This window comes from Dunckerocampus dactyliophorus, chromosome 8 (assembly GCF_027744805.1).
Source record: "Dunckerocampus dactyliophorus isolate RoL2022-P2 chromosome 8, RoL_Ddac_1.1, whole genome shotgun sequence".
NCBI lineage: Eukaryota > Metazoa > Chordata > Actinopteri > Syngnathiformes > Syngnathidae > Dunckerocampus > Dunckerocampus dactyliophorus.
Window position 1 is genome coordinate 2440169 of NC_072826.1, and position 22033 is coordinate 2462201.

At 41.2% G+C, this 22033-nt stretch overlaps 3 protein-coding genes across 26 annotated transcripts in view; all 3 read left to right on the plus strand.

Moving 5' to 3' along the window:
- The first annotated feature begins 91 nt into the window (after positions 1 to 91).
- On the plus strand, positions 92 to 11983 carry zc3h11a (zinc finger CCCH-type containing 11A). 8 transcript variants are annotated; one of them, XM_054785598.1, is made up of 19 exons: positions 115 to 186; positions 553 to 581; positions 1443 to 1516; positions 1604 to 1745; positions 3700 to 3819; positions 4491 to 4614; positions 4699 to 4881; positions 4963 to 5019; positions 5106 to 5228; positions 5315 to 5488; positions 6681 to 6752; positions 6839 to 6931; positions 7933 to 7995; positions 8414 to 8914; positions 9002 to 9066; positions 9155 to 9623; positions 9709 to 9875; positions 10638 to 10804; positions 10940 to 11983. In XM_054785598.1, exons 4-19 carry the CDS (start codon positions 1692 to 1694, stop codon positions 11133 to 11135), a joined length of 2628 nt encoding a protein of 875 aa, XP_054641573.1. In that variant the 5' UTR covers positions 115 to 186; positions 553 to 581; positions 1443 to 1516; positions 1604 to 1691; the 3' UTR covers positions 11136 to 11983. The 8 variants fall into 8 exon arrangements, with proteins under 8 accessions (XP_054641572.1, XP_054641567.1, XP_054641569.1 ...); XM_054785597.1 differs by having other exon boundaries at positions 92 to 581; XM_054785593.1 differs by having other exon boundaries at positions 116 to 186; positions 553 to 1516.
- A 1447-nt stretch (positions 11984 to 13430) lies between these two features.
- LOC129186489 (zinc finger protein 235-like) lies at positions 13431 to 17471 on the plus strand. Its single transcript, XM_054784806.1, has 2 exons — positions 13431 to 13665; positions 14731 to 17471. The coding sequence occupies exons 1-2, from the start codon at positions 13512 to 13514 to the stop codon at positions 15510 to 15512; spliced, it is 936 nt and encodes a 311-aa protein (XP_054640781.1). The 5' UTR covers positions 13431 to 13511; the 3' UTR covers positions 15513 to 17471.
- A 2144-nt stretch (positions 17472 to 19615) lies between these two features.
- Positions 19616 to 22033, plus strand: part of nfasca (neurofascin homolog (chicken) a) — a 106897-nt gene continuing 104479 nt past the window's right edge. For all 17 annotated transcript variants that reach the window (XR_008572302.1, XM_054785472.1, XM_054785470.1 and 14 more), the window contains exon 1: positions 19616 to 19814. The gene's annotated coding sequence lies outside the window, so the exon portion shown is untranslated. The remainder of the gene's footprint in view (positions 19815 to 22033) is intronic.

A 22033-nucleotide genomic window follows, 5' to 3' on the forward strand; every position in this document is an offset into this window, starting at 1 on the left:
GTCAGCGAGTCTGCTTTTCCGGATTACATTACGCATTTTCCGTTTGTGAAATTGTTACATAAAGTTTTTTTTCTTAAAAAAAACAGCAAAACACGACAGACGCCATTTTGCCTAAACCAGACCGCGGTTGCAACGGAGTGTACCACTCTTAACCCAAAACCCATTTTTTTCCCTTACAAGAACCTGGTAATTTACGCTATTTCTACCTATTATGTTTGGTAGTTGTACATGTTGATGCCATATACTGGATGTGGGTGCCACTGTTTTAGTTAATATAACCAAAGTAAAGGTGGTCAGAAATTGTGTAAGTACTAGGCCTCTGTTTCCGAGCACCGACAAAAATGGTTTATACCTCCTAACATTTAAATTTCTTCTTTAATATTCTTTGTTGTGTTAGTCATAAACAGTAGTGGCTGCCAAGCAGTAATTTAATAAAAATATGTGCTGACTTGGTTATCCTTCGACTACAGTAGTGACTTTTAAACGGCGCCAAGGTTCGTTTATGTGTTTTTTGTTTTGTTTTTTGTTGCAACATACACGTCGCCATTAAAGTCTGCGTCTGGAAATAACCAAACAAGTAGGTAAGAATCGCCCCTTGACAATTGCTGTTAATGGGTTTTCAGTGGCTTCTCATTTCTGAAACAGCTATGTGTTACGTAAATGTGAATTTGACAGGTTATCACCGAGGCTATCCAACTACTAACCAGTATTCAATGTGAATTGTTTGCATGTTGACATATTCTGAATTTGTACACTTAATTTCGATGTCATTCAAGGTTGAAGCTAAGCTCTTCTTTCAGTGTACTTTTATAGCTACATTTGGGGTTACTCTCATTAAAAGTGTAATCATGTCTCGATAATAAAATAATAATTGAAGTGTGGGGATGTAACAAAAGTTACATGTTTTCATCATGTTGTGCCTTATATGTATTATAATGAATTTGTCCAATAACGACCCTTTTCAGTCCCATGGGGAGTGTTTTTTTATTGATTTTTGTAGGTTTAAATCCATCCTCTGGCCCTTTGCTGGGATCCCTGGATACGGCTAGCATACCTGTCTTTGAGAATACATGGGCAGAAGACATGTTTTTCCAGTCAGCTTTGGGTGTGACCATCACCCATTTTGTCACGCCATTTTCCCTCAATCATCAGTCAAAGTATCAAAATTTCACCCTGACCCAAGAAGAGTTGTTTTTTCCACCCACCAGTCTACACTTGTGCCCTTTTTGCAACCTGAGTTTTAACCTTTTTTTGTCCACCCCCAAACTACAAGTGCCCCTTTTGCTTAAAGTTATGCCAATCATTAAAAAAAAAAGTAAATAAATAACGAAAAAGGACTTGAATCCACCATCGGTAATGTTAAGCAGTCTGGCAGAGATAAGTGCTCTGGGCGACCCACCCTCCCATTTCCCTCTTATCTCATGGATCAAGTGTTCCTCCAGGACTTCATATTGAAACAAGGACACCCCGTCAACCTGCAAAAGAGGAAGAAAGTATACAGCTGTAGCCACCTCAGGTAATGAGAATAGCTTATAATGTACAGGTATTTCTTACCTTAAATATGAACCCGCACTGTACAATTGACATATCTCTGTGATTGAAGGGTGTCCTGTTGGCCAAGAAGACAACCAGGGGCTGGGTCCGACGGTCGTAATCTAATTGACACCAATCAAACTCAGACCAGCCTCGCTATGACTAACCATGGAGATGACTGCTACTTCTTTTACTATTCGACCTGCACTAAAGTAAGCAGTGTTTGTGTATGAAGCACATCAGTCAGTCAATCCGTGCAATTTGCTGATCCGATTGTTCACATGAACATGGCCTCAGGTGCCTTCACTGACCTTCAGAATGTGGGAACAAAGTTGCGGAATTGTTGTGGTGGTTCTATAACAAGCAGTTAAACAGTTGTACTTATTTCAAGTCCTGCAACTTTGAGTAATTCTGACAAAGAGGGTCAAGATATGAAAAAGCACATTTTATACTAAATGTGGTCAAATGAAAATCATTAAGCGCTGCTGGGGGAAAAAATAAGTATAAAATCTACACTTATAATCGCAGATCAAATCGAGTATGGGTTCACTTAAACGTGCTGATCGGTAGATTAAAACGTGACAATATTTCTCGTTAAAAAAGAGCCGTCCAGTGGGAGCCGGGCAGGCAGAATCCAGTCACACTGATCTGTGGCATCAATACTGTGAATGATGATGCAGTCGTCCCTCTTTTATAACATTTAATTGCTTCCGGACCCGACCGCTCTGAGTGAATTTCCACAATATAGGATTCAATGTTAATATATTGAATACTTGTGTAGATAGAGCATCGAAAACCTGTTTATGACTCATGGTTTTTAACATTATTAGAGCCCTGTAGGTATGAAATAACACACTATAGTCACTTTTACACTCCTATTATTCATTGTTTACACCGCATTATGCAACTCTTATGCTGCAGGGACTTGAGACGGCCGCTAGCGAGCTAACCAGTTAGCCTCAAATTTATTTCTTCAAAATTTAACCCTTTTAAGCGCCAAAGTGGCAAAATTGCAACAAGCAACATTTCTGAATTTAACAAGCCATTTCTGCAAATATGGTTCCAGTTTGAAGTTAACACTTTACACCGGGAGACGGCGGACATCTGTATCTCTAATCTGAGCAACATGTTATGTGGAAAGTATATGTGTTTATGGACTTTCAACCACTGTGTTGTGCGACAGCGGGTCCTTCCGTCACAGTCCACAAGCAGCATACACAGTACTTTTCCCCGATGCTTTGCAGCACCATGTTTGGGGTGGCAAGAGGGGACATGGTGGGTTGTCAAAACACCACTAGTTGTGAGGGGGGTAGCGGGAATGTAAAAGAAAAATAAACAAAAAATGCGGGAATAGCCGGTAGTATCCGCAGTAGAGTCCTCAGCAAAAAATGCACTTCTAATAGATAAGACCTGAGAATACAATGACCTGGATGAATGATAATATTCACAGGCATGATAGATGTAGATAGATGCTTTATATCTATCTATGTAATAATAGCGGTATATAATAGCGATTGAGGCAGCAGTGGTGTTCAAGATCCTACTGTAAGTGATGATGATGGGTGGGTTTGCTTGAGAGATGAGGAAGAGTATTACAAGAGGATCAGACATTTTGATGAGGCGGTATCGTGGAGACAGGGCTCTGACAAATTCTGAGCCTGGTGACATCATAGTATGCAAATTAGATGAGTACATTTACTCCCATCACAAACTTTGGGGCACGCTGATGAATTTTGTAATTTACAGTATGCCTTTATCTCTAACCAATTTCAAGCTACAACCTTTTGAAATAGTAACGTCTAAACTGAAAAAAAACTCCAGGGTTAAGAAGCCAAAAGCTTACCACTTCCACATGGAATGGGAGGAGAACTGTAGCTCTTAAACATTATTTTAAATTTTATGATTTTTTTTTGTTTTTGCTTCAGTTTGTGGAAAGAAGTTGAACAGTTAAAAGCATTGTTTTCTTAAATAATGTTAAAATGTCGTCTCCTCCTCGCGAACCCACTATCGTGTATCGTGTCTTGTTTTGTGACCTGAGTTTTAATCGTGACACCCCTACCAATCAGTGATCGACCCCTGAAATCCTGCTTGTGTGAAGTCAAAGTCTGCCGTTCATCATGTGTTGACAGTGAGGAAATGAATATTGCTTTTGCTTTATTGTTGCAGGGAGACAGCTGCCCTTTCAGGCACTGTGAAGCAGCGATGGGCAACGAGACTGTCTGCAATCTCTGGCAGGAGGGACGTTGCTTCCGAAATGTCTGCAAATTTCGCCACATGGAGATCACAGTAAGAAGCATTTTAAAACCTAAACATATCCACTCCAATCTATTTCTGTTTGGAATCACCAGTGTTGAATTTACACTTGCAGTAATATTCATATAAATAAAATTAAAATCAAATCACATTGTTACAGACTCACCTGCAATTTAAAAACTATCATTAGTAATTACGTAAGGATAAAAAGTCAAAGGTTTGCTTTTTGGAAGTTTAGCTGTTGGAGACTGTTTGACTTTGCAACATGATGTTCAGTAGGCATGCTTGAAAATGCACGGGAAGTCTGCTACTTGTGTTGACGTAGGCATTTTGGAGTGATTTTGGACATTTCCAGGGTGACGGACTTGGGGAAAAAATGCCACTAAATCTGAACTTATACTTGGCGTGCTATTATAATCATATATATATTCCATATATATATATATATATATATATATATATTCCAATTATATTCTATTCTCGCAAAGTTATGGCTTTTTCTCGTTAGATTACAATTTTATTCTCTGAATATTCTTGTGAAATTACTGCACTTTTTGTTGTTTATTATTTTAGATTTTTTTTTGTTAAATTATATTTTTAGAATGTGCTGCAGACCAATTTAAAAAAAAAAAAAAAAACACCCCTGCGCTTGACTAGTGGGCGATAATTATATTACATGTTCTTCATCTCTTTCATCAAAACAGAAAAAACGGAAGGAAATACCATGTTACTGGGAGAAGCATCCAGCCGGCTGTCAGAAACCACACTGTGCCTTTTTCCATGAAAAGCCGCGCTATGTCGTCGGCGTGGTTATCCCGCCAGACATAGGTGAGTGGATAATACACAGAATTTCCAAGCATTTTCACTGCACTTGTGAAAGTCAACCTGTAACGACGAATTAAATGATCCCAGGTCACAGTGAGACTGAGGAACAACCGCATGAAGAGCCACCCCCCCTGCCGGCCACACCTCTCCCCACTGCGGCTAACCTGCAGCTGAGAGGTGTCATAAAAACAGAAAGCCAGGAACCAGTGCCGAGCCCTACTCATCCACCGGTGGTGATTAACCCAGCAGATGACGACGAGGATGAAGATGGTGAGCTTTAGATTTGAGTTTGTTTGCTTCAGTGCAGTGTGGTTTCACATTTAACATTTTCATGTGTCGTGATGTTTCCAGACCAGTTCTCAGAGGAGGGAGACGGTGTCCCATCCCCACGGAAGCGACCCAAGTCTGGTAAGTTTCGAGCTCGAGACAAAAATTGTAACTCTCAGATCTTTCTGGGATGACTGAGACTGTAACATGAAAGTGGTGTTTCGTAGCAGATGATTCGCACAAATTTGGAGTGAGCACCCTGGAGGAGATCCGACTGAGAAGGGCCCTAAAAGCGAGCATGAATCGGGCTGCTGTTCCCGCTGAGAGTGCTGATATTTCTGTCAATTCTGGTAAGTTTTGAGCTCGGGACAAAAGCTATAGCTCGCAGATCTTTCTGGGATGACCGAGACTGTAACATGAAAGTGGTGTTTCTTAGCAGATGATTCGCACAACTTTGGAGTGAGCAGCCTGGAGGAGATCCGACTGAGAAGGGCCCTAAAAGCGAGCATGAATCGAACTGCTGTTCCTGCTGAGAGTGCTGATGTGTCTGTCAATGGCGAGAAGGAGAACACCCAGGCTTTCCAGACAACCTTTAACACGTCAGATGACGGTAAAAATAAGAATAATTATTTTCCTTTCATTATTTCTCCTAAAACAGACTTGACACTTAAAAATCTAATCCAGTCGTTCCTCGTTTGTAGCTTGGTACCCGACCACGATAAATGAATTTCCGTGATATAAGATTCAATGTTAAGAAATGGAACATTTTTGGATTTAGAGCATGGAAAAACCTGTTTGACTTTCTAATGGTTTTTAACTTTATCAGAGCGCTGTAGAAAAGAAATAACATACCTATAGTCACCTTTACACTCCTATTATTCATTGTTTACATCACATCACGCAACTCTTGCAGGGACACGAGGCGGCCACGAGCTATCCCGTTAGCCTGAAATTTATGTCTTCTAAACGTAACCCTTGAAGCGCCAAAGTGCCAAAATTGCGACAAGCAACACTGCTGAATTTAACAACCCATTTCTACAAATGTGGTGATGGCGGACATTTGTAACTTCAATCTGAGCAACATTTGTGGGCGTTTCTATGCAAAGTTTATACATTTGAATTTGAAGCCCAATGTGCGCGCGGCAGCTCGCCATGACAGTCCGCACGCAGCATACTTGAGCCAATGACTTGCTAAACCGTGTTCGGGGTAGCAGGAGGGGACGTGGTGGGTTGTCAAAACACCGCTAATGTTGAGGGGCGTAGTGGGAATGTAAAAAAATAGAACTAGAGGAACAGCATACGCATATGCGGTACGATCCGCGGGGGACTCCTCTGCAAAAAATCCACTGCTAATAAATAGATATGACCTGAGAGTACAATGACCTGGATGAATGAGAATATTCACAGGTATGATAGATAGACACATTATATTTATTTATGTAATAATGGAGGTGCAGGCAGCAGTCGTGTTCAAGATATTGCCGTAAATGACGATGATGGCTGGGTTTGCTTGAGAGATGAGGAAGACTATCACAAGTGGATCAGACATTTTGATGAGCCGTTATCGTGGAGACAGATCTGACTAGAGCAACCTCTGACGTTCCTAAGGGAAGCAGTGCAATTCATTTGTCCATAATTGTACAGCTGACATACTGTAACTTGAATAGTCATCCACATATAAAATGTTTGGCACTGTTGAAAAGGAAGAATAACCCTGGGTTCATATCGAGTTTCTCTTGCTAAGCTGTAAAATGAAAAGACTGGCCCGCAATTTAAAGTCACTGTTATTTTCTCCGTCTCAGCCAAGCTTGTTATGGAAGAATCCTTGAGACCAAGAGGCAATGTGGCTGACAGACTTGGGAGACTGAGGCCCTGTAAGAAATGAATTTTCTTGCCCTTGACAACATAGCAACGTGATCATTGTGCTGGCGCAGAATCTAATGACTTGTCTCATGTGAAGGTGTGAAAAGTGGAGGTCCTCTGAAATACAGTCTAGCAATGCGTTTGGGTCGGTTTGTGAACGAAGAAGAGGCGCACGTACCCCCTCAAAAAGGTAAGTAGTTTTAAACCAGACATTGCTCATAATTACTGTAATTTCCGGTTTATATAAGACGCACCAGTGTTTAAGCCACACCCAGTAAATTTAGAGAGGAAAACTGATTTGTACATATACAGGGTCAGGCAAAAATGATCTGACACATTTGTAGGTTAAATAAAAGGCAAATACAGTAAAGAAACAAGAAAGTGTTTTTTTTTTTCAAAAAGTACATATAATGCCATTCTGTTTCATTGTGTTTTAAAAATTAAATCAGTCAAATGGGATCCATTATTGTCCATACACTCAATGCAGATCCAGTAGCTCTGAAGTTGGTAACCCATAACAAGATCGTGTTTCGAGCTGGTACGGGATCATGTCTACCAAGATTGAAGTGCAAACGGAACGCTCGTTGTGTTGCAGTTACAGATGAAAAAGAAATGAAAAACAATGGCATGATAAAGAAACAAAGCAAAATGGCATTATATGTACTTTCAAAAATAAACACTTTTTTGTTTCTTTACTTTATTTGCCTTTTATTTAACCTACAAATGTGTCAGATTATTTTGCCTGACCCTGTATAAGCCGCACTGCACTATAAGCCGCACATGTCCACGTCATAAAATGGCATATTGTGGCGTGCACGAGCCCCTGAGGACCAGGCAGCTCTTTATCAGACAGGAGCCAATCATGAGCTATGAAAAAACTCACAACGAGCTTGTCAAGCCATTGGAAGTGGCAGGAGTTCATTACTCAATATAACTGACTCACAGTGCCATCTTACAAAGAACACTAAAATCACCACACAGCAACTTGACACTCAAAAGGTAGCTAGGAAATATACAAGAAGTACCAATATGAGTTTGAAATAAAAACTGTTTTAACTTCTTCCCATAATGCATTTCGTCCCAGCAAATCATTTGATCCCAAGCTGATTAATTCAGCTACCTCTGTCCACCAGAGGGAGCCAGAGAACCCTCCTGAAACGACTTTTAATTGACTTCTGTTTGCTTCATCAGCTATGCGGTCGATTAAGGAAAGACTCACCTTGCCTGCTGGTCCTGTTGAAGGCAGTCAAGCAGGTAAAAAGGATGACATGTTACCATGTTTCTTTTTCCTGTATTTCTTCACAGCCTAGTCAAAGGGTGTCCAAACTTTTTCCAGCGAGGGCCCCACATGTAAAAGTGAAAGGATTCTGTGGGCCATTTTCATAGGTTTTAGTTTGCAGAAAGGCTAAAAAAAACAGATGTTTAAAATGTATTTAAAAACACAAAGTGTTATAGGTGACACAGCATATTATTATTACCACCTATTGTTACACATTTTTGCTCTTTTTTTTTCCATTGTTATTTTTTGTTTGTTTAATTTCCTTAATGTGCCGCGGGCTAATAAAAATCGAGCTTCGGGCCGCGAAGGGCCTCTGGGGCATAGTTTGGATACCTCTGGCCTAGTCTAACGTGATTGTTTTTATGTTTTATATGTATGCTACTTTCCCAACAGATGAGAGCAGCACACAATCGCAGAGCACAACTCAGCAGATTTGTATCAAAACTCTGGAAGAGATAAGACTAGAAAAGGCCGCAAAGTCTCAGAGCCAGAAAGATTGTCCTCCTGTAAACACAGAAATTACTGTAACAAAGACGGTCCCCAAACAATCCTTCAAGGCTGCAAAAAGAATGATTTTTGTCAAAGAACATACTATTGACGACGGCAAAAACCTTTCTGATGCCCTCCACTCTAAGAAAAGCAAAGCGGACCAGCAGAACCCCAATATAAAGAAGTTCAAGCAAACAGCTGAGAGAGCCCCAGGCAAATGTCAGGAAGAGTCTGATGCAGCGGAGCCGGTCTCCGGTGCCACAAAAGCAGGGGAGATTAGGGTGAAGACCTTGGAGGAGATACGCAGGGAGAAGGCAGCCCGACTTCAAGAAGATCAAGTTAAGAGTTCCGATGGGGAGGAGAAGAAGCACAGTTTGTTGCCAAACAACAAACTGGCTACTCAGAGTAAGATCTGCTTTCTTTTTCAAAAAGTGCAGTACATGTCTCCTAATACTTGTAGTTACGCATCTAATGCATCATTCTGTTCTGCAGTTGAAGTCAAAGCAGACAAGAGTGTTGATGTGAATAAAACAAGCAAAGTTCAAGTTGCCCCGGAGGTATGACCTGTGACTGGCTGTATCATTGTCATTTGTGCCCTTGTCTGTATTAATTGTCGCTCTTCGAATTTCCTTCTTCACGTTCTAGACCCTTTCCAAGAATAACGTCAAGGTCAAAACCTTTGAGGAGATTATGAGAGAAAAACATCTCCGCAAGCAGGAAATGGCAGAGCAGGCTTCCACCACCCAGCAGGCCAGCGCTCCCCCTGAAACGGAGCCCTCACCCAAACCATCAGCGAGTACCTTAAAGAGGAAGATTCTCACCAAAGTCTGTCATTCACCACCACGGACTTCCCCTCTTGACGCTAATGATGTTCCACCCACCCAGAATGTCCTTGTTCGCAAGCTGAAAACTGTCAAATCCAAGGCGTTTCTAAACAACACAGCTGTGATCTCAGTTCCGATAAGTACCTCAACCCCTCAGAACGACGCTCACGCACCAAGTCACAGCGGTTCCAGCAACGTCCAAGAGAAAAACACAACTTCACCTTCCTCGGCCAAGCAGTTAACTCCAGAAAGACTCCAGAGTCCAACACCTGATAAAACACACACCAAAGGTACTGTTTTTTGTGTGTGGGGGGCTGGTTTTAAGTACTCTGACAGGTTACATTGTGTACCAATAAGGTGTTACTTGTTTTCCAGTGAGGCCTAAACTGAATGTGAAGCCGTCTGTCATGAAACCTGCACTGCAAGTGCATGCCGGCAAGAAAAGGAAGGGAGCAGAGCGATCTGCTGTGGCTGCAGTTAAACCTCTCAACAGTGCCTCCATAGCGCTGGACCAACCACCGCAGCAGACAGCTAGTTTGCAGGTAAATTGGCCTTTTATGTACCATTTCCAGACTATAGAGAGCACACCGGGATATCACCTGCACCCACTAAATTTTAAGGAGAAAGATGATGTGTCCATCTATAGGCCGCACCTGTGTGTGGTCTGGTTCTCTGTGGTGTGCAACCCAGTACAGGGTTCTCTCCTCCATTGCGGGGTTACGGTCCAGAACCACCAGCCAAAGCCAAAATCTGCAAAATAGCTACCACACACTTTAAACACTAGTTTAAGCCTTTATATGACCACCTCTGCACATAATTTGGGTCTGGTTCTCAAGGGAGCACAAAACCGTGCAGGTCTTGCATTTCCTGAATTCATCTTGAGTTATCATAAATGATTTGATACATTTATTAATTTGTAGCTGGCAGCATTTTAAATGTGCCAATACCATAAATAGATTTAACGCTGTATTTTATTGGAGGTTTTTTAAATTTAGCACTACTTGCTTAATTTTGTGATATGAAAGTGTCATACTCCTTCTTTCCCGACTTTAGTCTTTACCACTTCTAAGTTGCCGTTTTTGCGCATGCACCACTATCAGAGAGCTGGAATCCATCGTAATCGGAGCATTGGTTACATGCGCCACGACGTCACTAACAACCCTAAAGACGACTACATTTGCAGTGGGCCAGTAAAGATAATGGTTGCAGCCCTATTATGAACTCGACCACTGCACATTTACACCTTTGTGCAATGTAGTTTTCAATCAACTTTACACACTAATGGAGACTCTTTTGCATTCAAGGTGTTGTCGAACTCCATCGAAGAAGCTGAGCTGAGATCTCCGGTCTCCTGTTGTCCCAGCACGCTGCAGTCCAGCTCCAGTGAGGATCTCCAGAGCATTCCTGGTGTTAAACACAGTCCGAGACAAGAACCTAAGCTGTCTACCACAGAGAGTCCACTTCCTCAAAGGTACTAATTCATTTAAATTAGATTAAAACCTTTTAAATGTTCCAATACTAGCAATCATTTAAAACATTGGCCATACTTTTTGTTGTCTTTAATGAAGAATATGCATGAAATCCTAATAAGCATCTCTTGGTTTAGCTCTGTGCTGAAGACCACACCTCAAAGTAAATCACGTCGCCAGAGTGTGGCAGGGTCACGCTACTCAACCTCAGCTGCAGACGACTTTGAGGAGCTGATCAACGAATTCACAGACGATCACCTAGAAGGAGATGTGGACCCCGGCATTGGGGAGGACGATCTACTGCAGGAACTGTCAGACATGATTGACAGCTGAGGGCTCTTGTCCGTCAAAGTAAATGCCCTATACCTCAGGGGTGTCCAAAGTGCGGCCCGTAGCTCTTTTTTTTTTTTTTTTTTTTTGGTTCTCGGCATATTGTGAAAATAAAATAAATGGATTATTGATAAGATATGTTATTAGATATGACACTCATTGGCATTGTCACCTGTAACACAAAGCTAAGATGTGGATGTTTTGTTCAGATAGCTTAGCATATTTGACATACATTGGATTGCTTTTAGCGTCTTTAAAACACAATGTATCCAAAAAAAGAAGTTTTTAATATTTCCTGCCATCTTATCTTAAAGTTCTTCAGCATTTTTTTGTTCCCGGTGATAAGGAGCCTTTTGTCCTGCTTATGGGAACATTTTCTCAGGGCCCTGTTAAGAACTTTTAAATGTTGGATAAACGAGACGAACCCAATAGGAAAGAAAAGAAATGTGTGTACTGTGTATGCAATGAGAAAAGCAGCAGAAAATGCTACACTTACTCCTGCTGCCCCTTTCTGCTTCTGCTTTTGCTTTTGTTTTCAAATGTGATATTCAACCTTAGCTGCTCAGATGACATTAAAATCCCTCACTGGCGCAATGATGTTAAAAAGACAGCAAAGGAAACAGTTGAAATTGAGAGTGCAGAATGTTTTCATGAGCATTGGCAGTAGTTTTATTCAGTGGGTTTAATGTAAAACCACTTGGAGGCATTACTGAGAAATATTTCAACACTGCGGTCCCCCCACCCTCCTGCTTTAGTGTGATGTACTGTGTCGTCTTATGTGTGAACACTTTTCCACAAGCTCACTGTTCAAAGTGACCAAAGGACTGTAAATAAAAATGATTTTACATGTCTATGGTGGTCTATATTTTAAAAATGCAAGGGCAAATTAGTGTTGTGTGATACCACTGATTTCATTCCAAATCCGATATGGAGTAAAATTCAGACCGGCATCGGCGATGCTTTACTGTTACTTTGCAAATTCACCGGATGTGTCTGGTAAATTTTTAAAAAGTCGTGTATTTCATATCATAGCATAAAGAATACAAGACAATGTATTCATTAAATAAATGAATGTAATAATTGAAGTCATTTACAATATAACCAAGATATACAACAAGAGAAAAACGGGACAAAATCATGTCAAATGTGTGAAAATGGTATTTTAAACAATACAAAAAGAGAATAAGTAAAGTAAAGCCATTCAAATTATTAAGAAGTACTTTAAGAATGAAAACTTTATTCACAATTCACACACTGGCAGTGTTTCACCAGACGAACGTTTCAGACCTCTAATGACCGAAGTATCAAAAGTATGGACATTTTGATTTGAGAATCAATTCCGATATTTCAGTATCAATTGGCACATCACTACCACATAAACGTTTTCCATGTTATTGTTACGCACGAGCGAGATTCTGTGCATGCGCTCTGCGACGAGTGACTCAAGTACGCGATTCACTTAAGTGACGGATTCATAAGAACTCGAGTCAGTCAAAAGAATCGCGTTTCCCCATCGCTAGTGGGTTGAGCAAGTACCTGTATACTCAACAAAATATAAACGCAACACTCGTGTTTTGGCTCTCGTTTATTATCAACTGAACCCAAAGATCAAAAACGTTTATGTACAGAAAAGGCTTATCTCACAAATACTGCGTTAGTGAGCATTAATCACATGATTGCACAGGCGTGCATTTGGTTGGGCACAATAGAACGTGCACTTCAGTTTTACTGTATTTCCACGACAGCCACCCAGTGACGGGAGCCACTACAGGTGACGTAAAAACAAAACTAAACCACGCAACAGTTGTTGGGCTTTGACAGCTCTACATAAAGACGAGTGGTGACATACAACATGATGGTAAGCTTTGATTGTTAATTGGAAAGCAAAACAAGAGTCTGGTCAACAAAATGTTCTGCGCCCAAGACTCATAAATTGCTAACAAGTAAGCAAAAGCGACACGTAGCGGCTGATATTGCAAACTACATCAGCGGGTCACAGAAACCCCCATAGTAGTTTTGGATTAATTAACAAAATACGGCAAATTTACGTGAAAATATTGAAACGGAAGGACGACTGGAAAGAAGGGCAAAATACAGGAGTTTTCCGGGGAAACTGGGAGGGTTGACAGGTATGAGTTAACATGGAATAAAATTATCTACGATATTATTATTATTACAATTATTATAGTACGATATAAATACACACTTGAATGGGCAGTCATTAATGTTCGGAAACGTGTCGATTGGATTTTTTAAACAATAAAATATGTAATTTAAACGCCATCATCTCGCCGAGGCTCTGCTTTCACTTCCGGGTCTGTAGACGTCATCGGAAAGCGGTTGTGTTGTTTTTGTAGAGGAAAATAAAAGACTAAGAACATGACTAAACTGGAGCTGTTGAACGTGTTTCTAAAGGACAGGTTGACGCTGGCGGCTGAGGAGATTTTCCAAGCCGTCAAAAAGATTCTTATTGATTTTCAGAATGAAAAAGAAGAAAATTATCGTCTTCAACGACTCTTCATCGTGCCCCCAGGTAACAGCTACCTGTCACCCTCTTTCAGCATCATCCTCGCGTGACTTATTTCACCTTCACAGACACACATCGTCTTTTTGCGACATTTTCATGAGCGTTTGCGTCTTTACAGGCATGGCATGTTTCGAATTTCATCTTCACTTTTAAAAATGTGATGGAAATGACAATGACAAACTTCAAACAACGCCAGCAGACGAAATACGACCAAATGTTAACGATGGAACATCTGGAAAACTATTTGAAAGCAAAAAGCAACTCACGAAAACAACGTGTACTGAATATCTTTTACATGATGCTAGTTAGTCCATGACACCATTCATTGATTGTTCACTTAAATGACATCATTCAATGATTAACCACTTGGATTACGTCATTCTTCAATTAATCAAGTAGATTATACCATTCAACGATTTACCACTTATATACATAATTGATTAGTCAGTTAGACGACACCGTCCATTGATCGATCAGTTAAATTACATCATTCAATGATTAATCACTTATTTTTGTATAATTTATTGATTAAGAGATTATAGACGACGCCGTTTGGTGATTAATCAGTTTGATTATACATTCAATAACTATAACAATAACAATCACTTAGATTGCATAATTAATTGATTCAGCAGTGAGATCATAGATGACACCATTTGGTGATTAATCAGTTAGCGTGTACCATTCAATGATTAATCGCTTAGATTATATACACAACTGATCATTCAGTTAGATGACACCATTCATTGATCGGTCAGTTAAATGACATCATTCAATGATTAATCTCTCAGATTATATTATTAATTAATCAGTCAGACGTTATCATTCGGTGATTAATCACTGTCCAAGTGTGACCTTCCTCAAAGCAACCTTTATAAAATCAGGGATATGTTTGAATCCTGTAGCATGTTATTTCCTCATTGCATAAAATTCCATAAATATGTAGCACATGATAAATACAATAAGGAGGAATAATTGTATTTACTATAAAAACATTTCATGAGATTTTTTTGGCATAGGATTTAGTAATTAGCAAATGCTCAGATCCTGCAGTAATGTCTCACTTTTCAGAAGCTCCTGCTGTCCGGCTCCGAGAAGATGACGGAGCGTGTGAATGTGAAAGGAGAAGCAGTGTACAACTGCAAGCGCGCGTTAAAGAGGAAGCCAAACTTCAGGACATTCACAGCATTTGTGTGCTTCACACAAGAGACCCCAAGGAGGAACCATGTGGTCAACTGAGGTCACATTCTCCATCCGTTCAAATCATCCCTCCTCCCTCTCGGCCATGCAAGGAGACAAAAAGGGACGGGAGCAATGAGGACGTCTTTCCTGTCGGCTCCTCAACTTCTAGGCAGACGGTGGTGCACTCGGAGTGGAAAGCAACTGGCGGTGATCTTCATGGCACTTTGAAAAAACGTCCGTCAGCGTCCACCAGACAGCAAGGGAAAGAACTACTCTGGTCAAATAGAAAGCAAAGTGTAAGCGCCCTAAAAAGCACCAAACCGGTGAAGCCGCCAGCTCCTCCTTCCTCTCACTCGACCCTCCAGAGGTGGCACAGCTGTAAAGAGTGTGGCAAAGGGTTCAGCTTTGCCTGCCAGTTGGAGGTCCACATGCGTTGGCACAGGAAGGAGAGGCCGTACAGCTGCGCCGTGTGCCCAAAGAGCTTCACCACCGTCAGCATGCTGAAGAGACACCACCGCATCCACACTGGCGAGAAGCCCTTCCGCTGCCACGTCTGCGACAAGCGCTTCAATCAGTCTGCACACCTTAACACACACTTTAGGCTGCACACCAGACAAGCAGCCGGCTGGAGCTCACCGCCATACCCAAGAAACCCCCAGTCTACTTTGTAAAGTCTGTCCTTATGTAAATGTATACATGCTGCACATGTGTGTGTTGACTCTCTATTGTATTAAATGTATTATGTTCAGCTCACGTCTTCTTAACACACTTGAAATGTTATTCCTCCAAAAAAGAAATATTGAAATATTGTTTTTTTGATTTTCAAATATCCCTAGCGATACACTGTACACTCCCGATCCACATTTTAAGACCAGTTGAAAAATTGCAAGAATTTGCATTTTAATCTTCAGGAGGTTCGTGCAACATCTCCACACAGCCATCTGCCCTTTGACGCCCCTGCACAACCTGAAGCTCCATTGTTCCATTGAAGGATCACAACGGCACAACCTCCACTGTGCCGTGTGGAAAACATCTCAGGTGGGATCTCCTTGTCACGCCAGTAACGTTGGAAACCATCATCATCAACCCTTTCTTCCACCTTTCAATGTCCCATGTTTGGTTTTCTTGTGCAAATTCGAAACGGGCAATTTTGTGGTGTTGAAGGATACGAGGCCTTTTGACCTTGAAACCCTTCTCTCGCAGATGCCGTCTGAAGGTTACTGGACTGCACTCGGCAACCTTCAATGAGGGCGAGTATTGTCCCTTGGCTTGACGGACAGCCAATCGGATCCTCCGGCTCAGGTCCGCTGACATTTTCTTTGGGTCGACCACTTGACTTTTTTGTTCCATAACCCTCAGGATGTTTGAAGAAGTTTCAAATGACCGTCTTGGTGCGTCCAACCTCAGCTGCAATGGCGCCCTGCGAGACGCCTCGCTTATGCAGCTCAACAATCCCACCGCGTTCAAAGAGAGAAAGCTTTTTTGCCTTTGCCATCAAGAGATCGTGACAGTGTGAGTACCTGACAGAAAATGTCATTGAATTTTGGCTTTTAAAGGCTGTGGTTGTAATAAATTGCTTTCTCAATTTTTATTTTTTTTTTGGTCACGCTCTCATTTCTTCTTTTTGCATTTTGAAGCTCTACTTAGAACCTCCTTAAGACCCAACAGTGCAAAATGTACATTCTTGCAACAGTGGAAATAAAAACAATGAAAATGATTACGCAAGCTTAAACTAATTAAACAAACTCAACAAAAAACCCATCCAAATAAGGTCGATTTTCAAAGATTTTAGTATGGAAATTACAGGTACATTTTGATGTATTGATGTAAGTAACGTTGTATATACGTGTTGTACTGTATGTTCGTCTAATTCCATAACACATTTTTGCTCATTTTTTCCCAATATATAATAAAGTCTATCTATGTATTGTTTAATTGTTTCCTTATAATGTGTGGCAGCCCAATTAAAAAAAAAGAGCTAGCTAGCAAGTGAACATCTGAAACTAGGTAGCTTAACGTGACCTAGTGGTGTGCAGTCGGAGCCAGCAAGGCCTTCTTTGCAGGCCTAACCATTACCAGGAGCACTGACCTACATTTCAAGATTAAATTGTATTTGTTCCATTAAATTACATTCATTTATTCCCAACAGCCATTGATCTTCATTATGTTACATTTTGTTGTCAAATCATATTTCAGCTTCTGTGTGTTGCTAGATCAATGTAATCTGTCCAGGGCCTTCAGAACCAGGAGTGCTGGCCCCTGGCACATACACAGTGATTAGCAATCGGCCATCTGTTGGTGACCTCAAGCTGAAACCAACTTGGGTTCTGCAGCAGGACAATGATCCAAAACACACCAGCAAGTCCACCTCTGAATGGCTGAAGACTTTGGAGTGGTCTAGTCCAAGTCCTGACCTGAATCCTATTGAGATGCTGTGGCATGACCTTAAAAAGGCGCTTCATCCTGGGAAAGCCTCCAATGTGGCTGAATGACAACAATTCTGCAAAGATGAGTGGGTCAAAATTCCTCCCCAGTGCTGTAAGAGACTCATTGCAAGTTATCACAAACGCTTGATTGCAGTTGTTGCTGCTAAGGGGGGCCAACCAGTTATTAGCTTTAGGGGGCAGTCACTTCTTCACACAGGGCCATGTAACTTTGGATTTTTTTCTCCCTTAATAATAAAAAGTTTCATTTAAAAACTGCATTTTGTGTTCAGTTGTGTTGTCATTGGCTAATATTTACATTTGTTTGATGATCTGAAACATTTAAGTGTGACAAACATGCAAAAAAATAAGAAATCAGGGAGGGGGCAAACACTTTTTCACACACTGTATGTATTAATTGTATTTTTAGAGTGCACCAGAGTGGGTCATTAAAAAAACATTAAAAAATGACCCCTGGGCCGCACTTTGGACACCCCTGAATTAATTAGAAGACGTACCAGCCACTGCCATTTTTACACACCCTGACAAAAACAGACTTTAATGGTGTAAATCAACTTTGGATTGAGCCAAGTGAACAAAACAAGATAGTCCTAATGTAATGTATGTGGACACGTGTGAGTAATGTTTGACACTAAACGTATTTTGTCACGAACGATGGATGTTCAGTAGTGATATTCAATAATAAAAGTGTGTGTATGGCTGGCTGTGTCCTGAATGCAACATCTGCTCTCAGTGACTGACATGTCATTTCCAAGCTTGCAGCCAAGGGAACCAGATCCCGCCTCCCAGTTTCAAATTGTCCAATGGGTTTATTATAAATTCACCCAGAAGAAGTGGCAGGAAGATGTCATAACATGATAGATTTTACGGGTCTGTCATATGGATATCATTTTAATGTAGTGTAAAAAGCAGTACTTTATTCATATGAAGCAAAGTTATGAAGAGAAAACAGCAAAGGATCCTCATAAACATCCTTTCTTTTAAACTGAAATATCGATACTTCCGATACCAGCTCCTCATGCTCTAAAATCAATTCTCAAATCAAAAATATCGATACATTTGATACTTCAATTATGTGAGATCATGTTTGTCTGTTGAAACAAAGCCATGTGTGAACTGTGAATAAGTTTTTATTAGGGATGTTGGCTTTTTTGCCGATATCCGATATTGTCCAACTCTCAATTTCCGATTCCGATATCAACCGATATCGATACTGATATGTGTAACATCACATAGCAATGTGTAAATTGTGAATACGCTTATAGTAGGGATGTCCGATATTGGCTTTTTTGCCGATATCCGATATTGTCCAACTCTCAATTTCCGATTCCGATAACAACCGATATCGATACTGATATGTGTAACATCACATAGCGATGTGTGAATTTTGAATAAGTTTATAGTAGGGATGTCCCATATTGGCCTTTTTGCCAATATCCAATATGCCAATATTGTCCAACTCTCAATTTCCGATTCTGAAATCAACCAATACCGAAATGTGTAACATCACATATCTCCTGATCTATCAATCAATCAATCGATGTAAACCGACATTAAATTTTTTATGCCAATATCGGGCTGATTTATTGTTATGGTAGTTCCTAGTAATTCATCGTTTATTTTAATTGTTTTATTATTTCACTTATTTTCTTCATTTATTGTTTAAAATACAATTTTCACATATTTTATATGGTTTTGTCCTCTTGTTTTTTTCTGTTATGTATTAGCTTGGCTATATTGTAAATCACCCAGCTAGCTCAAAAATACCTCAGGGTTTAAAATAAATAAATAAATAAATAACTTTCATTATTAAATTAGAACTTCATTTAAATTAATATTTGACTTAACTAACAAAGTAATTAAATGTCTTATATTCTTTATGTTATGATGTGAAATACACAACTATTTAAAATGCACCACACACGAGAGGAATTTGCGCTAAGTATCGGTTTCGGATCGATATCACCGATACCAGCCTGAATTTTACTCAGTATCGTATCAATCACTAATTGTAGGAGGGAATAGGTGTGGCTCGTCAATCCATTCAACATTTGGAACCGACGGAGGAAACACAACACAACCAGTAGAGGGAAGTATAACAAAATAAAAGCTTTTGAACAGGAAATGAACGTAATAAAGAAATTCAGCACTTTAGCAGTCAAGACATTTTTCGCATTAGATAGCAAAGAATGTAAACGCTAACACGTTTTCTATAAACCACAGCCTACAGTGTCAACATATATTACATGAGTTCTACTTTACAATTACTGATGGAATGTTGTTTGTGTTAACGTCATCACCTGGTCACGTGTGCTTGCCGAGCAGCGCGAGAAGAGAAGAAGAAAATGAAGAAGTAGTAGTAGTAGTAGAAGTGACGACAGCAAAGTCCAGCAGAGGACATAGGACAAGAACCTGCGTCGCAGTGACAGGAAGTGCTTGTCCACAGTTCCGGTAGACCGAGACAGGGAGAGTCATTCACAGTGAAGGTGGCGGTGCAGCCACGGGTAGAAGACCCGCGGACCAGCGCAGGTAAAACACACCTTTATGCTTTATGCTTTATACTTTGTACTGGATTATACTGCTATGATATTGTGCTAAGGCGTCAACATGACGATGCTAGGATGCGGAAAATGACAGCAGGTTGACGCAGCAACCCCCCCCCCCCCCCCAGTCCCCCCGCGCATCCTCTGGATGATGCAGCGCTTTTTGCTGCTCTGCGCAAACTCAACATACGTCATCCAAACTACCATCAAGTCACTTAACTGTTTTCTCGTGTACACCGTGCGTGTGTCTGTTGTTAGCATGACTGGTGTGGAAAGGTGTCATTGCACAGGATGTGTGCGCGCGCGTGTGTGTGTGCGCGTGTGTGTTTGTGATGTTAGCATGACGATGTGTGTGTTGTGTGCAAAGGTGTCATTGCAGAGGATGAATTGTGTGTGTGTGTGTGTGATGCAAGCACAGGTGTCACTGCAGAGGACGCGAAGGCATACAGTAAAAAGGCGGTGTTTGTTTTAGGCCCATGTCTTCACACACACACACACACACACACACACACACACATGCACACACACGCACACGCGGTGCGACTTCTCTACATTGGGGATGTTGTATGAATGGCTGAAATGTGTATAGTATGGTATTAGTAACCTTTTGGTCATGTGTCACCACTATGTCAACTTGATGAGGGGTATGCTAATAATACTAGCAATGCAGCAGTTTTCTACCCGTACTGTAATCGTTTTGCAGCATGACATCGCAATTTGGTGGCAGTTGTTTGTGTCTTATTGGCCGCCATTAAGTTCTGAGAACTAGTGAGTTAAATACAGCATATTTGTAGTAAGAAATTGCTTGATGGTCAATAAAATAACTTTGTGACATTTGGCCACCCAATAAAATGGACGTGTTTGATTGTGATGGTTAAGACGCCTTCTACCGCTTATCCGAGGTCGGGTCGCGGGGGCAGCAGCCTAAGCAGGGAAACCCAGACTTCCCTCTCCCTGGCCACTTTGTCCAGCTCCTCCTGGCGGATCCCCAGGCGTTCCCAGGCAAGTTGAGAGACATAGTCTCTCCAACGTGTCGTGGGTCTTCCCCGAGGTCTCCTACCTGTCGGACCACATCCCTGACGCAGTCGTGGCATTATTTAGCCCCGCTGTGACGCCACGCAACAGCAGACATCACCCCAGCTTCATTAATTCTTTTATTTGCAAGCGGCCTAAAAGATATTGAATTCCAGAGAAGAAGCTCATGCAATCAAGAAAGGTAAGTCTATATTTTCTTGCAGATGCAGATAGAGAATGTGCAAAGAGCAGGAAGGAGGAAATAAACTAGAAAAAAAGACATTGTGGGAGAGGGAATTGCTGACTAGAAGGCATCACTTCACATAAAATCACAAGGGACATTCAGGACGCTACAGAAATTACTTGAGAATTCACCCCGAATTGCTCCAATAGTTAAAAAGTTAACCCTTTCATGTGAATGAGGCACGCATTGATTGTTTGCACATAGGCTGCGGTGTGTTCGTGGTGCGTTCACGTTGCATTCACGACCATCCATCCATTTTGTGTTCATACCTACGGACGATTTGGAGTCGCCAATCAACCTAACATGCATGTTTTTGGAATTTGGGAGGAAATCGGAGTACCCGGAGAAAACCCACAGATGAATGGGGGAGAACATGCAAACTCCACACAGAGATGCCCAAGCGGAGATTCGAACCGAGATCTTCCCGATCTCCTGACTGTGTGGCCACGATGCTAACCATCTGAATGGAATGCTAGCGAAGGTGATACCACCCAAAGACCATCGCTGGCTGGCAGAGGCCCCACTCCATCTCAACGACCGTCATTTGACACCACAAAAGAGCGAAACCATTTTTGTCTGAACATGCCTCCTCCATTAGAGGATAAATACTTTGGATCTTGCACCAAATTCTCAGGCCAGAGCTGTCCTATGTAGTCAGTGTCGTAGTGTAGTCTTTTGTCCCACCTAGTCATTGAGCATGAACTGATGACACCTGTTCGGATGAGAGGCCAAGCGGCTTTTAAGACAACGTGAACATTCCAGTTGCAGTCAAGTCAATGCCCAGAGATCACTCCTACCAGCTTCCATTGAGAATATGGGCCGGGAGCACCCTGGCTTCTGAACACTTACAGAGCAGTCAGTGCAAGCTCTGCTTCTGAACATCATATTTTTCCAGCGTGAATTAAATATGTCGAGGCAGCCAGAGCAGGTCTCACGTTACTGTGATC